This window comes from Protobothrops mucrosquamatus, unplaced genomic scaffold (assembly GCF_001527695.2).
Source record: "Protobothrops mucrosquamatus isolate PMUCROS unplaced genomic scaffold, P.Mucros_1.0 scaffold2662, whole genome shotgun sequence".
Taxonomy (NCBI): domain Eukaryota; kingdom Metazoa; phylum Chordata; class Lepidosauria; order Squamata; family Viperidae; genus Protobothrops; species Protobothrops mucrosquamatus.
In genome coordinates, this window is record NW_015388711.1 from 181,620 (window position 1) to 199,021 (window position 17,402).

General features: G+C 45.0%; 1 protein-coding gene across 1 annotated transcript; it reads right to left on the reverse strand.

The window, feature by feature from the left end:
- Nucleotides 1-1,313: 1,313 nt before the first annotated feature.
- On the reverse strand, nucleotides 1,314-10,300 carry ARRDC5 (arrestin domain containing 5). The gene is made up of 3 exons (XM_015825488.1): nucleotides 10,051-10,300; nucleotides 3,350-3,558; nucleotides 1,314-1,793 (listed from the first exon to the last, which is right to left on the reverse strand). The coding sequence occupies exons 1-3, from the start codon at nucleotides 10,298-10,300 to the stop codon at nucleotides 1,314-1,316; spliced, it is 939 nt and encodes a 312-aa protein (XP_015680974.1).
- Nucleotides 10,301-17,402: the final 7,102 nt, after the last annotated feature.

The following is a 17,402-nucleotide window of genomic DNA, read 5'->3' on the forward strand; positions in this document are numbered from 1 at the left end:
GTTCTGACAGATGAAAGAATTTCGAGGCATTGTTTCCCTTATACAATCTTTATTAGAGAAACATAACATGGGCACTAACATAATCGAAGCCAAAAACTGAATCCCCCCCCTCCCTTGAGCACATAGTATCAAAGCACAATTCCCTCCTCCAATTAACAGTCATAAATCACATTCCCCAATTAGCTTGAAGCGCAGGCTTTCCCTCCAGCTGTCCAGCCTGCCAATTCTTATCATCTCTTATTTCAACAACCTTGATTCTCATGCTAAGTTTAGTGTTGTTATGTCTAGCTCAGGGTTAGGCAACCTTGGCTCTTTTATGACTCATGGACTTCAACTCCCAGAATTCCTGAGCCAGCCATGCTGAGGGGAAAGGGAGAGGTTTCCAAGCTGAGCCATGCTGGCTCAGGAATTCTGGGAGTTGAAGTCCACGAGTCATAAAAGAGCCAAGGTTGCCTACCCCTGGTCTAGCTGGACTCTCGTTCACATTCCCCCCAGCATCATCTAACTCTAAAAGCGAAAAGAAGAAAATGGCTACATCTCCATCTGTTGTCAAAGCAAAAACATCCGATGTTAGCAGCGTTGACACAACCACAATTGAGCCTGACACTTCTTTTGCTAAGGGAGACAGTTGCTAAGAGCATTTTGTCCCATTTTACCAGCTTTCCTACAACAGTTGTTGTGTGAATCACTGCTGTTGTTAACACATGGTCGCTAAGCGAATCGGGCTTCCCCCCTTGACTTTGCTTGTCAGAAGGTCGCAAAAGGGGATCCCGTGACGCCCCAGGACACTGCGACCGTCGTAAATATGAATCAGTTGCCAAGCATCTGAATATTGATCACCTGACCCTGGGGACGCTGCAGTGGTCGGAAGTGTGAAAAACGGCCGTAAGTCACTTTTTTCATTTAGTGTCGAGCGGCCACTAAATGAATGGTTGTAAATTGAGGAAGACCTGTCATTCTAGCGTCCAGCACAAATGCTGCACGGCAGACAACAGCTTCCACGTAACGACTGTAGACGTGATGGTGACTCCTTTAACGACCACTCCGCAACAAAGCCGTCAGATCAGATTGATCGCACGACGACCCGCTTTATGACCTTCGTGACCTACGATCGTAACAGGCTGGGTTCCATGATGGTGGTAAGTCGAGGACGACCTGTAAAACCAATTGGACAGGGAGTCTCGGAAACGGAAACGTAGGGCGAGCGTTTAATGAGTCAGGAGACGGGGATGGAGAACGGGATCCATTTTGAAAACTATATCCACCTATTTGGACAAAAACGGCCGAGGGTTTGGGGCACAGCTTTCCCTCGTTTACTCTGGCAGCTCTGTGGCTTCGTTTCTGACCACGATGGGGATCTTGGCCACCACCCTGTTGAGGCACCAGGGGAAGTGGACCGTCCCCGTCAGCTCGTAGCCGATCTCCATGATGTCGTCGGATTTTTGGGCGCTGGTGACAGGCATCACTTTGGGCAAGCAGAGGGTGCTGTGAATCTTGGTGAACTCGCAAGGGCCTCGCTCCATGCTCGACTCCAGTCGCATCATCTCTTCGTGCTGCTCTAACGTCCGGGGCTCGGCTCGGAAGTTGAAGGCTTTGTAGAGGACCACCGAGTGGAGGGTAAAAACCACCTTCCGGATGGACTTGCCTGTCGGGTTGGTGATTTCGGTGATGAAGGCGATGTTGTCGCCCGGAAGGTAGAGGCTTTTGCTCAGCGACATGCGCAGGGTGATGGGGGCGCTCCTGAGACAACAGTTGTAAGTCAGGATCTTCTGAACTTCGACGACCAACGGGTACTGGAAGATGGGAAGGAGGGAAGACACTGTTGAAGGAAGCTGACAAGAACTGGAGGGGAATAAGGTGAATGGAATAATGGAGAGTTGGAAGGGACCTTGGAGGTCTTCTAGTCCAACCCCCTGCTCAAGCAGGAGGCCCTCTACCATATCAGACAAGTGACTGTCTAGCCCAGGGGTAGGCAACCTTGGCTCTTTTATGACTTGTGGACTTCAACTCCCAGAATTCCTGAGATAGCATGGCTCAGCTTGGAAACCTCTCCCTTTCCCCTCAGCATGGCTGGCTCAGGAATTCTGGGAGTTGAAGTCCACGAGTCATAAAAGAGCCAAGGTTGCCTACCCCTGGCCTAGCCTCTTCTTAAAAACCTCCAGTGATGGAGCGCCCACGATTTCTGGAGGCAAAGCTGTTAGGCGTGAAAGCCGGCTGGGTGACTTTGGGCCAATCACCAGGAGACGGTAAGTTCTAGTCCCTCCTTAGATATGAAAGCCGGCTGGGTGACTTTGGGCCAATCCCCAGGAGACGGTGAGTTCTAGTCCCTCCTTAGATATGAAAGCCGGCTGGGTGACTTTGGGCCAATCCCCAGGAGACGGTGAGTTCTAGTCCCTCCTTAGATATGAAAGCCGGCTGGGTGACTTTGGGCCAATCCCCAGGAGACGGTGAGTTCTAGTCCCTCCTTAGATATGAAAGCCGGCTGGGTGACTTTGGGCCAATCCCCGGGAGACGGTGAGTTCTAGTCCCGCCTTAGATATGAAAGCCAGCTGGGTGACTTTGGGCCAGTCACCAGGAGATGGTGAGTTCTAGTCTCTCCTTAGATATGAAAGCCAGCTGGGTGACTTTGGGCCAATCCCCGGGAGACGGTGAGTTCTAGTCCCGCCTTAGGCATGTACTTATTACGGTGGCTGTGTCTCAGGGATATATGTGATCACCATTTGCGACCCTTGGCAACTGGCTGCTGACAAGCAAAGTCAAATGGGGAAAGCTGGATTCGCTTAACGACCATGTAATTTACTTAAGAACTGTAGGGATTCGCTTAACAACCATATCAAAAAGGTTCTAAAACCAGGCCTGGCTTAGCAATGGAAATTCAGGTCCCAACTTATTGTAAATTGAGGACTATCTCTATATCTGGGGGCCCCAATTCAAAGAAGGCCGTTCTACTTTAAATTACACCTTACGACCAGAAGCGAGCCCAAAATTTCCGTTGCTAAGCGAGACATTTGTTAACTGGTTTTTTGCCCCCTTTTATGACCTTTCTTGCCACCGTCGTTAAATGAATCACTGCAGTTGTTAAATTAGTAACACCGTTGTGAAGAGAATCCGGCTTCCCCCGTGAACTTGGCTTGTCAGAGGGCCGCAAAAGAGAATCGCGTGCCCCTCCCCGGGGACACAGCGACCGTCATAAATACGAGTTGGTGGCCCAGCGTCTGAATTTTGATCACGTGACCCTGGGGAGGCTGCAAGGGTTGTAAGTGTGAAAAAGGGTCATTGGTCACTTGTTTCAGTGTCATTGTAACTTCGGTCGCTAAATGAACGGTTGTAAATCGAGGACTCCCTATACCTTGGACTGCACTGTGTCCTGGCTGTACAGGGAAGTCCCTTGAACCAAAATATACTTTTTCTGCTTGCGAAGGATAAGTTCTCGCGTGGCACAGAGTGCTTGGAGGAAGTAGCTAATTTTCCCCACACGGCTGGTGAAAGTTGATGGGATCCTCGGAGGTAAGACGAAGTCAAAATCAAATTTGTGCACGCCCGGGCCCAGCCAGTTATCTGCAAATCAAGAGCAAAGCAAAAATAATCTCAACTTTTCACATTTCTATAGTAGTATGAACTAGCCATTTAGAATAGAATAGAAAATAGAATAGAAAATAGAAATTAGAATAGAAAATAGAATAGAATATAGAATAGAATAGAAAATAGAACAGATTAAAGTAGAATAGAATATAGAATATAGAATATAGAATATAGAATATAGAATATAGAATATAGAATATAGAATATAGAATATAGAATATAGAATATAGAATATAGGATAGGATAGGATAGGATAGAATAGAATAGAATAGAGAATAGAATAGAATAGAACACAACAGAATAGAACAGAACAAAACAGAGAATAGAATAGAATAGAATAGAATAGAATAGAACAGGAAGGGACCTTGGAGGTCTTCTAGTCCAGCCCCCTGCTCAAGCAGGAGACCCTATACCAGGGGTAGGCAACCTTGGCTCTTTTATGACTTGTGGACTTCAACTCCCAGAATTCCTGAGCCAGCATGGCTCAGCTTGGAAACCTCTCCCTTTCCCCTCAGCATGGCTGGCTCAGGAATTCTGGGAGTTGAAGTCCACGAGTCATAAAAGAGCCAAGGTTGCCTACCCCAGCCCCACACCATCTCAGACAAGTGACTGTCTAGTCTCTTCTTAAAAACCTCCAGTGATGGAGCGCCCACGATTTCTGGAGGCAAGCTGTTCCACTGGTTAATTGTCCTCACTGTCAGGAAGTTTCTCCTTAATTCCAGGTTGCTTCTCTCCTTGACCAGTTTCCAACCATTGTTTCTTGTCCTTCCCTCTGGTGCTTTGGAGAAGAACATGACCCCCTCGTCTTTGTGGCAGCCCCCCAGATACTGGAACGCTGCTATCATGCCTCCCCTATTTCTTCTTTTCTTTAGACTAGCCAGACCCAAGTCCCACAGCCGTTCTTCATATGTTTTAGTCTATATTTCTATATCAACAAATCCATCTAATCCAGTGGTTCTCAACCTGTGGATTGGGACCCCATTTGGGGTCGATCGACCATTTCACGGGGGTCGCGAAGCAAGGCTGTCCGCCATTTTTTTTGTCCGCCATTTTTTTTTGTCCACCATTTTTTCCCCTTTTCCGGCAGGTGCCTTACCTCCCTTGGGCTGGGCCAGCTGGTGGTCGGCCTGCTCTGTCTCTGCCGCTTGCCAGCTACGCCTCGGCCGGCACAGGGGGCGGAACCACGCATGCGCGGCGCTCCCAGGCAGGGAAAGTCCTCAACTTACGACCGGTTGGGTAGTCCTCGACTTACGACCGGTTTAGTCCTCGACGTACGACCGGTTAGTCCTCGACTTACGACCGGTTGGGGTCGCGGCATTAAAAAGGTTGAGAACCACTGATTCTAATCAGTAAAACCTAAAATCAGAGTGTCATTTTTTTTGTCCACCTCAAGCACAAAGTCCAGAAACGGTTTCCAAGCAGGAACCAAAGTACTTCTATTCTTTTCTTTTATCAAAACGGTCAATTTAGCCCTCTCTGCTAATCCCATCAATTTTCCAGCCGCTTCCGAGGAGCGTCTTTGTCTTCCCGAAAGATTCGCCTTAGGTGAGGTGCAATATTCAAACGAAGCCGGAATGACACGTTTCATCGCATTAATCACAAAAACCAGATTTTTTAAAAAAAGAGAGGGTGAAATCAAAGGGACTTATTTTAAAAAAAAAATTCCTTCTTCCGTAGGTGAGGTCTTAAAATTCTGAACTAGGATTAGGGAAATTAGGAGAAATGAACAAGGGTATATCTGGAGGGCACCTTGCGAGAGAAGTTACAACATTTCCAAATATTGGCAGGAGAAGAAGGTAAATATATTTTAATAAATTGCAGGCCACGGGGAAGATTGCATCAGGGGGGAACCGCCCCAGAGAAAAAGACACATGTCAGCCAAGTTTATGTAACAGCAGGAGGTCTATAATTATCCTAATACCTCCCTAGGGTCCCAAACAACAGGAAATTATATAATGGTGGAGATAAGAGACATTAGGATTTATTTCTCATGAATGGGGGGGTGGAGGAGCTGTAGGGAAAGATTAAAGACAGTGGGGCAGGAGACAGACTCTACCCTGCCTGCGTGGGATCCCAGAAGCAGCAGAAAGAGGAAACCTCTTTTTTTGAGCATATATAACACATTTTTGTATACAGGTGGTTCTCGACTTATGAACATTTGTTCATTCGAAATTACATCGGCACTGAAAAATGTGACATGTGGCCGTTTTTCACACTTACGACCGTTGCAGCATTCCTTGCGGTCACGTGATCAAAATTCAGCCGAGAAAAAGAGAGGAAGCATTAAATGTTGAAATAAGAGAAATTTTGGTTATTAAATGTAAGATATTTGGAAATTAGCAGAAAATAAGAATGTTATATTATATTATTAATTCGTTGACCTAAGACGGTGAGAATTCAAATAGATAAGACGTGTATCCTGAACATTAGATCTTGCGATGAATTGGTGATAAAGGGAACTGGGGTTATTTAAAATTTGGAATTTATAAATATTCCAAATCTGAATATTAGTGGGAAACTAAAAATTGGGAAAAACTAACTAGGACATTGTCTAAAAGGTTTGAACGTTAAAATAACTGGGATATGTATAGACCAGGGGTAGGCAACCTTGGCTCTTTTATGACTGGTGGACTTCAACTCCCAGAATTCCTGAGCCAGCCATGCTGAGGGGAAAGGGAGAGGTTGCCAAGCTGAGCCATGCTGGCTCAGGAATTCTGGGAATTGAAGTCCACGAGTCATAAAAGAGTCAAGGTTGCCTACCCCTGATCTAGGAGAATCCAATGGCCATATAAGGAGGCCCAATCCCTTGATGTAGGCCAGGGATGGGGAACCTTGGCTCTTTTATGACTGGTGGACTTCAACTCCCAGAATTCCTGAGCCAGCATGGCTCAGCTTGGAAACCTCTCGCTTTCCCCTCAGCATGGCTGGCTCAGGAATTCTGGGAGTTGAAGTCCACCAGTCATAAAAGAGCCAAGGTTGATTACCCCTGGTATAGACTAAAAATTATTGATAAATGTAAGAAAGTTATTTTTATTTAAGAACTGTATTAATTTAAATATGAGACAGTAAATACCAGGGGGAAAAGAGAGGAAATATTTGATGTAATGGTTTGAGATCTGTACTAAAGACATTTGTATGCTATTGAATTGTTGATCGGCTCAGCCGCCACGTTGTTTTTCAAATATTTAAGCGTAAAACTAGAAAATCAATAAAATTTTCAAAAAAAAAATAATTCAGCTGCTTGGCGAGTGGCTCGTATTTACGATGGTCGCTGTGTGTCCCCGGGAGGGGTCACATGATCCTCCTTTTGCGACCTTCCGACAAGCACAGTCAAGGAAGAAGCCGGATTCCCAGAATAACCGGGTTACTCACTTAACGACTTGCAGGGATTTGTTTAGCCACTGAGGCAAGGAAGGTCGTAGAATGGGGGGGGGGAATCACTTAAGAAATGTCTCGCTTAGCAACGGATATTTTGGGGCCCGATTGTGGCCGTGTGTCGAGGACTAACTGCGTAACACAATTTCAGGTGTGGGTCGTCCTCAGCTTACGGCTGTTCAGTTAATGAACATTGGAAGTTAAAACGGCCCTGAAAAAGTGATCTACGGCCGTTTTTCACACTTACGACCATCGCAGCACGTGGTCACGTGATCAAAATCTGGATACTTGGCAACTGGCAGGTATTTATGATGGGGTCCCCTTTTGTGACCTTCTGACAAGTCAATGGGGGAAGCCAGATTCACTTAACAACCGTGTGGCTAACTTCAAAAATGCAGTTGGTTCACTTAGCAACGGTGGCCCCAAAAAAAAGGTTGCCAAATGGGGCAAAACTCATTGGACAACGGCCTTGCTCAGCAATGGAAATTTGGGGCTCAGTTGTGGTCGTAAGTCGAGGACCACCTGTAGTTTTGGGGCACTGTGATGGTGGAATGGCGTTGGGCTGGGGGGGGAGACTCGGGTTCTGGTCTTGTAGTCCCCCCAGATTTGAGCCGCGTGGGGCAGGAGACGGCTGCTTGCGTGGGGGCTCAGGAGCAGGGCAGATCTCAGGGGCAAAGGATCAAGACCAGGGGTCTTCAAACTTGTCCCTTTGATGACTTGTGGACTTCAACTCCCAGAATTCCTCAGCCAGGCACGCTGGCTGAGGAATTCTGGGAGTTGAAGTCCACCACTCATAAAAGGGCCAAGTTTGAAGACCCCTGGTCTTGATCCAAGCCCGCAGTTTCATCAAAATGGCCGACTGAGGAATTCTGGGAGTTGAAGTCCACAAGTCATAAAAGGGCCAAGTTTGAAGACGCGTGATCAAGACCAACCTGCCTCCAGAAGAGGTGAATGCTCCAACACTGGAGGTTTTTAAGAAGAGACTGAACAGCCACTTGTCTGAAATGGTAGAGGGTCCCCTGCCTAAGCAAGGGGTTGGATTAGATCTGGGGTCACCAACCTGTGGGCTGTGGCCCATTACCAGACTGTGGCCTATTTGCAACCAGGCTACGTCAGTGGCAGGCTGGCGTGCATGTATCCCCTCTAGTATGAGTGAGGCCTCAAAGCTTTTCTCTTGTAAGAGTGGACCTGCGCATGCACGCGCTCCGGCCTGCCACTCATGCGGCCCAGTTTCTCTCTCCCGCCCCCAAGACTGGCCGCCAAGCTGCAAAGGTTAGGGACCCCTGGAATAGATGACCTCCAAGGTCCCTTCCAACTGTTACTCTACTCTACTCTACTCTACTCTACTCTATTCCTAATTCTATTTCTGTTCCTATTCGTAATTCAATTCCTACTCCTTATTCCATTCCATTCCATTCCATTAGAGAAGCAGCAGCAGCAGTAGTAATAGTAGTAGTAACTGTGAGAGGGATCTCAATAGTAGTAACTGTGAGAGGGATCTCAGAGTCCTAGTGGACAATCACTTAAATATGAGCCAGCAGTGTGCTGCAGCTGCCAAAAAAGCCAACACAGTGCTAGGCTGCATTAACAGAGGAATAGAATCAAGATCACGTGAAGTATTAATACCACTTTACAAGGCCTTGGTAAGGCCACACTTGGAATACTGCATCCAGTTTTGGTCACCACGATGTAAAAAAGATGCTGAGACTCTAGAAAGAGTACAGAGAAGAGCAACAAAGATGATTAGGGGACTGGAGGCTAAAACATAAAAGTAACGGTTGCTGGAATTGAGTATGTCCAGTTTAATGAAAAGAAGAACGAGGGGGGACATGAAAGCAGTCTTCCAGTATCTCAGGGGCTGGTCCAAAGAAGAGGGAGTCAAGCTATTCTCCAAAGCACCTGAAGGCAGGACAAGAAGCAACGAGTGGAAACTAATCAAGGAGAGAAGCAACCTAGAACTAAGGAGAAACTTCCTGACAGGTAGAACAATTAACCAGTGGAAGAACCTGCCTCCAGAAGCGGTGAATGTTCCTTATATGTTTTAGCCTCCAGTCCCCTGATCATCTTTGCTGCTCTTCTCTGCACTCTTTCTAGAGTCTCAACATCTTTTTTACATCGTGGTGACCAAAACTGGATGCAGGATTCCAAGTGTGGCCTTACCAAGGCCTTGTAAAGTGGTATTAACACTCCACGTGATCTTGATTCTATCCCTCTGTTAATGCAGCCTAGCACTGTGTTGGCCTTTTTGGCAGCTGCAGCACACTGCTGGCTCATATTTAAGTGATTGTCCACTAGGACTCCGAGATCCCTCTCACAGTTGCTACTATTGAGCAAGGTACCCCCTATAGTACTATACCTGTGCATTTGGTTTTTCTTGCCTAAATGTAGAACCTGACTTTTTTCACCATTGAATTTCATTTTGTTAGAGAGCGCCCAGTGTTCAAGTCTGTGAAGATCCTCCTGTATCTTAAGCCTAACCTCTGATTTCAACTTCAGATGTCTGCAACTCTTGAAGTTAAGCCTATCTTTTGAAAAGTAAAAAACTTTCGTGTATTGTTTCGTGAGAATCTAGCTACAGTTTTCCTGGCATGACATGTTGTGGGAACTCAACCAATAAGTTAGAGCATGGCAATCAGGGTTTGGAGTAAACCAGGAGGATTAAAACCTGCCTGAGCATCTCAGTTTCTGCTCCCAAGAGAAGTTAGATAGGAAGGGATGGGGAAATAAATGCAAAATGTGGTACGGCTTCTCCCAATTTGGGATTTCCATAGGAATGGACTTCAACTCCCAGAAGTCTCCAGCTAAGAGGGCCATTGCAGAGAATCCTGGGAACTGGAGTTCACAAAGCTGGAGAGTGTAAGGCTGATAGGCCTGCCTTCAATAGGTGGGGACAAAGAGATGTTCAAACTCTTTGCTGTCATCTAATGGTCATCTTCATGCCTGCAGTTGAAATCTGGAAGCCTTGGTGGGGGAAATGCTGTGGTTTGTTAAAAACATGATAAGTCTGTCCTCCTCCTCCCTCCCACCCCCAGGAAGACCCCCAGCCCCTTTCTGCTTAACTGCCTCGTGGTAATCCCAGTTAAGCAGCCTCACGTTCAGTCTTGAATGTTTTCGTCTTGTGAACGTAGTCCGCCTTGTTAACGCAGGTGGCTCGCTGACTATAGTCCTTGTCCAAGTGGGCCTCTTCGGTCCACTCCAGGTAGCCTCTCCCAATGAGTTCAACCTTCAGCAGAGGGTCCACCAGCGTGCTGTGAAGACTGAGAATCAGCTGCCCTGCCACGGTCGAGCCTGCCACGTACACTTCCTTGGGTATCACCAGCTCAATAGATTTCACCACCGACATGGATGGGCACCAAGCTCAGGAACTGATCCTTTCTAGGATCCCTCAAGACCCAGAAGGTTTCTCATGGAGAGGATGGGGCTTGAATGAAGAAGCTTTGTGACATCAGCTCGTGATGCAGTGAAATTGGCTGCTGGACAGATAAGTGACAGTCTGGGTGGCAGAGAAATCCCTAAATATTTGTGGAGATGGTCTCTTCCAGGAAGACCACCTTAGGCTTAACTTCTGCCAATGGTGAGTTGAGCACCACGGTTCTGGAACATTGCCGATCCACCAGCAGAACGTTCCAGCACTCTGGTGCTCCTGCATTCTGGAAACGTGGATTCGCTTTTAACTAGCTGACCGTGTTTACTTGTAAAAACAACGACAACACTGTTGACTTATGGACTGTTTTTTAAGGATTAAGATTCAGAGTTAGAAATAAGAAAAAAAAATAGGGGGGGTGATTATTAGAACAGATATCTTAAAATAGATTAAGAATGTACTTTGTGGAATAATAGGTTTATTTTGATGAAAATTATAATGTATTGGAATGGAAAAAAGGGTGGCTTTTTAGATTTGGATTGTTTCAATAATTAATTGAGTGTTTTAAATTAGTAAAATGATGTTTTTGTATGATAACATAGATGTGATAAGGCATGATAGTCAATTGGATGAAATTTGAATTATGTTTAATGAACTGAAAAGATTTAAGGCTGAATATTATTTTGTTATCTTAAAGAGATTGATCGATTGATGGATTATATATGTATGGGGTAGATTAATATTTTATTTTAATTAGGATATGTATTGTGTAATGGAAGAAGAAATAAATGAGACTTGTGATAAAATGAGGGATGTGAGAGATTAAGAATTAGAATATATTTGGAAGGGATACCTCAATTGATAACTTGTTGATTTAAAGTTAAATTTGATTATGGTCATTGTAAATTTACAAAGTTTTAAAACAGGTTTAGCAGTTATAGAAATATAAATTAGAAATGGAACATCTTAAATGTATGATGCTATTTGAGGGAAATAGAGAGGGGATATTGAATGTATTGAGTTGAGTTATTTATATATGGTTTTATTTTTGAATGTTTGATTACCCCAACACCATGGTGCGTCCTGAGCACTTTGTCTTAAGAATTAAAAAAACCAATAAAATGTGTTTAAAAAAAAACAACTAAGAGGAGCAAAACCTTCTCTTGTTTGTTAGGGCTGGGAGAGGAGACCCTTCCCCGGTGATTAATTTAATTGGTTACCAAATTAACTCCCGCTTTCTGTATTTGGACACTATCCCTAATTCAGTGTTTCTCAACCTTTGGCAGCTTGAAGAGACGTGGACTTCAATTCCCAGAATTCCCCAGCCATCCTGCAAACAGGTTGGATTCCTGAAACAAAAAGACCAGCTAGATGCAGGGATCTTCAAACTTGGCCCTTTTATGACTTGTGGACTTCAACTCCCAGAATTCCTCAGCCAGCGTGCCTGGCTGAGGAATTCTGGGAGTTGAAGTCCACAAGTCATGAAGGGGCCATAGTTTTCCCCATGCTGGCTGAGGAATTCTGGGAGTTGAAGTCCACGAGTCATGAAGGGGCCATAGTTTTCCCCATGCTGGCTGAGGAATTCTCAGAGTTGAAGTCCACAAATCATGAAGGGGCCGTAGTTCCCCCATGCTGGCTGGGGAATTCTAGGAGTTGAAGTCTGCAAGTCATGAAGGGGCCATAGTTCCCTCATGCTGCCTGAGGAATTCTGGGAGTTGAAGTCCGCAAGTCATGAAGGGGCCATAGTTCCCTCATGCTGGCTGAGGAATTCTGGGAGTTGAAGTCCACAAGTCATAGAAGGACCAAGTTTGAAGACCCCTGTTCTATGTCAAGGACTTCCCTGTATTGTGTAAATGCAGAAACAAAATTCTTACCTGACCTGGCTGACTGTAAAGTCTGAATATAGCCAGGAGGTTCTATGGATTAAGTTCTGGTTCTTAAACTAAATTATAACACTTCAAGCAATATCAAGTCAATTTTTTTTTTTGGTAAACTGGCTTCCTCAGCTGTGTGAGATGGCAAATTCCATAATTTCCAGACTGGCCATTATGGGACCTCATGTCCAAGATACTTGGGAAAATGTAGCCTTTGATTTTAATTTTTAATTAAATATTGTTAATTAATTTTTTATATTCTATCTAGGCAGAGGAGAAGACGATGCTCAGGGATACGCTTGGCAATGACAGTGCTAAGACTTCTCCTGCTTGAAAAGGGGGCTGGACTGGAAGACCTCCAAGGTCCCTTTCAGCACTATTCTATTCTATTCTATTCTATTCTATTCTATTCTATTCTATTCTATTCTATTCTATTCTATTCCAAAGTATCCAGAACAAGAGTGCCTCTGGGCATACGAGTTGACACCGGAGGAAACGAGGATTTTTTTTCCAGAATGGAAAGACAAAGCCAGAGCAGGACTGTCCAAAGATACAATCTCCAAGATACAACTCCAAAAATAAATAAAACTATTTATAAATAAAACTAATCAAGGAGAGAAGCAACTTAGAACTTAGAAGAAATTTCCTGACAGAACAATTAACCTGCCTCCAGAAGTTGTGAATGATCCAACACTGGAAGTTTTTAAGGAAATTGGAGAGCCATTTGACTAAAATGGTATACAGGGCTTCCTGCCTGAGCAGGGGGTTGGACTGGATGACCTCCAAGGTCCCTTCCAACTCTTTTAGTCTATTCCAGTCTCAAATACAATCAAGCAGACCTTCGCGCCTGCGCAGTCGAGCCACCCTCAGGAAAGCGGGAGGGAGACCAGGACGGAGAAGGCGTTCCTCCCCAAGCCACGCCTCCTTTCTCAGATTCCCGCCACCGCTGACCAATCAGGAGGCTCCGAACGGCGCAGGGCGAATTTCCCCGCCAAACTCCAAAGCCGGGAGTTGTTAAAAAAAAAAAAGAGAGAGAGAGAGAAAAAGCAGATTATTTTTTTTTGGCGCGGCTGCAGCTTTCCCCGCTTCTTTCCAAACGTCGTTGCATTTAGAGATCGCCGGCTCCTTTCTCGTGCCAACAAATTCTCTTCGGCCCTTTGAAGTTTGCATTGATAAGATTGCAATTTTTTGTTCGTTTAGTTCTGCTTTTTTGTAAAAACAAAAAAAAAGGCGCCAACCTTTGGATCTGGCAAGAGGATCTGGAGCGAAAGAGGAGAAAGAAGGATCCGTTTGGCCCAGTGAGTATTCTTTTACAAGTCCTCCAAGGCTGCCACCAGCACGTAATGCTTTGCGGGTTGCGGTTTAGCTGACTCCCGGGTCAAGTGTTTGCACGTGGGAATGAGTGATCTCGGCTCCTGGGGGTGGCGAAGGGCCCCTGGGTTTCCCCCCTTGATCGTGCAGAGGCGCTTTTACAACTGCAGGGTCTGGGGTGCATCTGGACCTGCGTGTTCTCTAGCTAAAAGCTATATGGCGGGGGGGGGGGTGGCTGGGTGTGCAAAATTACTACACCTAAACAAACAAGAGTTCAGGTCCGGATAGGTAGGTGTAGATCCAGCCTTTCCGTTGCCTCCTCACTGTGCAATCAAAAGCATCTCTACTCATAAGTAAATCCCGTTGCAATCAGTGGACCCGACTGCCAGGTAAGCTTGTCTTTAAAATGTAAATTATTTGGAGTGCTTCAAACAATTGGTACCTTTGCATTGCTAAAACAATTGCAACTCCACAAACTGCATGTTTTTGCCCCTTACGGTATTAGAGCAGGTCAATCAAGGGCTTCTTTCTATATTTTATTTTATATTATTTTATTTTACCATATTTTATTTTATTCTATTTTTATTTTATTATACAGTATGTTTTATCTTTTATTTTACTGTGTTTTATTCTATTTTTATTTTATTGTACGGTATTCTATTTTTTTACATTTTATTTTACTGTATTTTGTTCTATTTTTATTTTATGGTACGGTATTTTATTTATTTTATTTTTATTACATTTTATGATCGTTTATTTTATTTATTTTTATTTTATTTTTTATTACGGTTTTATGATCGTTTATTATGTTTTATTTATTTTTAATTCACTGTTTTTTTATTTATTTTGTTTCATTTCATTCTTTTGTTTCTTCTTTTATTTATTTACTTTATATTTTATTTTTTTTTCCATTGGATTTTTATAGTCGCCCGCTTCAACCCAGTGATTCTGGGTGGCTTACTGTTCTAAAACAGCCAAACAACTAAAACAGTCTTAAAAAAAAGAGAGAGAGAGATTACAATTTAAAAAACAAACAAACATTTGCAGAACAAAATAAGTATAAACAACAGCCAAGGTGATGATGGCCTAGCCCTATTCCAAATACGATCCCAGGAGCTCCCTTAGAAATTTCTCCAGGGAGTGTAAAACTGAAGTTTTACCAAAAACCAGCTTGAGAAGAACAAATGAAACTTGGCAGGCCACGTGGGCCGGCCCACGGTCTGCCCTGGATTTTTGTGGTAGAAAAGGAAACGGCCGCTGGAGGCGTTGCCGTCCTGTCCCGCTGCGTCATTTTCATCTGACAATTATGGCCGTCTCAAAGAGGATCAACGTGGGTGCAGCTGGCTTAGAGCCGTCCCGGGAAACCTGCAGAAGACGGGAGGTTGAAGGTGCCGCCATCCCGTAGTCTTTGGCAAGGAAGGATGGAGTTCCCGTCAGGTAGGGTTAATTTTGCTTTGAAAGACTCGGAGGGGGGGTGTCTTAAGAGGTCATCCAGTCTGACCCCCCCCTCGCCCCTGCTCTGGGTGCGATCCACTTGGACCATCTGACAGATGACTGGTGCAGCCTTGAAGGAAGCGGCGCTTAGGGACGTCATGTGGCAGCCTGTTCCACAGACCGACAGCCGATATACAGGTAGTCCTCGACTTAGGACCGCAATTGAGTCCAGGATTTTCCATGCTGAGCGTGACGATCGCTAAGTGAGTTTTACCCCATTTTTTTTAGGAGCTTTCTTGCCCCAGCTGCTAAGTGAATCGCTGCTGTTCTTCGATTAGTCACACGGTTGTTAAGTGGGTCTGGCTTGATTTTTGCTTGTCAGAAGGTCGCAAAAAGGGGATTCCCCTAACTCTGAGACACCGCAACCCTCACGCACACCAGTTGTCAAGCATCCCAATTTTGATCACGCGACCGCAGGAAGTGGAGTGTGCCATGATCACAGTGTGGAAAACTGGTCATGCCGCTTTTTCCCCCCCAGTGCCGTTGTAACTTTGAACGGTCACTAAACGAACAGTTGTAAGTCGACTGTATTGGTTTGAAAGATTGGGAGGGGATCTTAGAGGTCATCCAGAGTGACCTCTTCCCCCCCCCTCAGGATAAATTTCTGACAGATTGACTGTTCCATCCTCTAGGGCAGGGATAGGCAATTTTGGCTCTTTTATGACTCGTGAACTTCAACTCCCAGGATTCCTGAACCAGCCACGCTGAGGGAAAAGGGAGAGGTTTCCAAGCTGAGCCATGCTGGCTCAGGAATTCTGGGAGTTGAAGTCCACGAGTCATCAAAAGGGCCAAGGTTTCCTACCTCTGCTCTAAAGGTACAAACCAGTAGTTCCACCGGATGTAGAGTTGGTCTATAGTAGGGGTGGGGAACCTTGGCTCTTTTATGACTCGTGGACTTCAACTCCCAGAATTCCTGAGCCAGCCATGCTGAGGGGAAATGGAGAGGTTTCCAAGCTGAGCCATGCTGGCTCAGGAATTCTGGGAGTTGAACTCCACGAGTCATCAAAAGGGCCAAGGTTTCCTACCTCTGCTCTAAAGGTACAAACCAGTAGTTCCACCGGATGTAGAGTTGGTCTATAGTAGGGGTGGGGAACCTTGGCTCTTTTATGACTCGTGGACTTCAACTCCCAGAATTCCTGAGCCAGCCATGCTGAGGGGAAATGGAGAGGTTTCCAAGCTGAGCCATGCTGGCTCAGGAATTCTGGGAGTTGAAGTCCACGAGTCATAAAAGAGCCAAGATTGCCTACCCCTGCTCTAGGGAAGCAGCACTCAATCCATCATGTGGCAGCCTGTTCCACAAGCTGACAACCCATACAGTTATATAGCCCATAGAGACAGAATCACCTGAGAGTAAGATGGACAGCATATATACATTTAATAAATAAATATAGTTACCAACTTCCCCCAGATTTTGAACCCCTTTATGGCTGACACTGATCTTCCCCTCTTGAGTAGTGGAGAATGACTCAGCTCGACGTACGACCACATTTTCCATTACTAAGCAAGCAAGATATTTATTAAGGGAGTTGTGCCTGATTTTACGACCTTTTTTGCCATGGTTGTTAAAGGAATCACCTAGTTGTTAAGGGAATCTGACTTCTCCCATTGACTTTGCTTGTCAGAAGGTCGTAAGTGGTGATTGTGGGAGCCCAGGACATCGCAACCTTCACAAATACACATTGCCAAGGACCCGAATTTTGATCATGTGATCATGGGGACACTGATATTCCTAAATATAATGACTCATCATAAGTCACTTTGTAACTTCAAATAGTTGCTAAATGAATTGTAAGTAGAGGACTACCTGTATAGGGCCGTGGTGTTTTTCCCCCTCCCCACTGTTATTTATTTTGCAAAGGGCTCACAAGTGGCCGTGCATCTTGAGGAGAGACCGTTGTAAGCCAGGAAATAAAATATTGCACGGCATGCCAGCGAAAAGGCAGTTAAAACACGCGGGAATTTGTTATCTGGATAGTACAAAGCCTGCCTTCTATATTAAAAAAAATCCAGAATATTACTCATCTCCACTGGACCGAGTTGGGAAAAAAAGAGGAAGCTTTGAAAAGTTCATTTCAAAGTATGAGCATGAACGGAAAAGTTTTAATTTTATTTGGAAGTGAATTCTTCCCTTTGTTTGTTTAGTGGCCGCTCAGAGTTAAAATGGCACTGAAAAAAGTGACTTTTGACCATTTTTCACAAGTAAACAACCTTTCCAGCATTCCCATGATTACGTGATCAAAACCCTGGCTGTTAGGAACTGACTCACATTTATGACGGTCACAGTGTCCTGCGTTCATGTGATCCCTTTTGCGCCCTTCTGACAAGCAAAAGTCAATGGGGGAAGCCAGAGTCACTTAACAACCATGTTCCTAACTTAACCTGCTTCAGCGATTCACTTAACG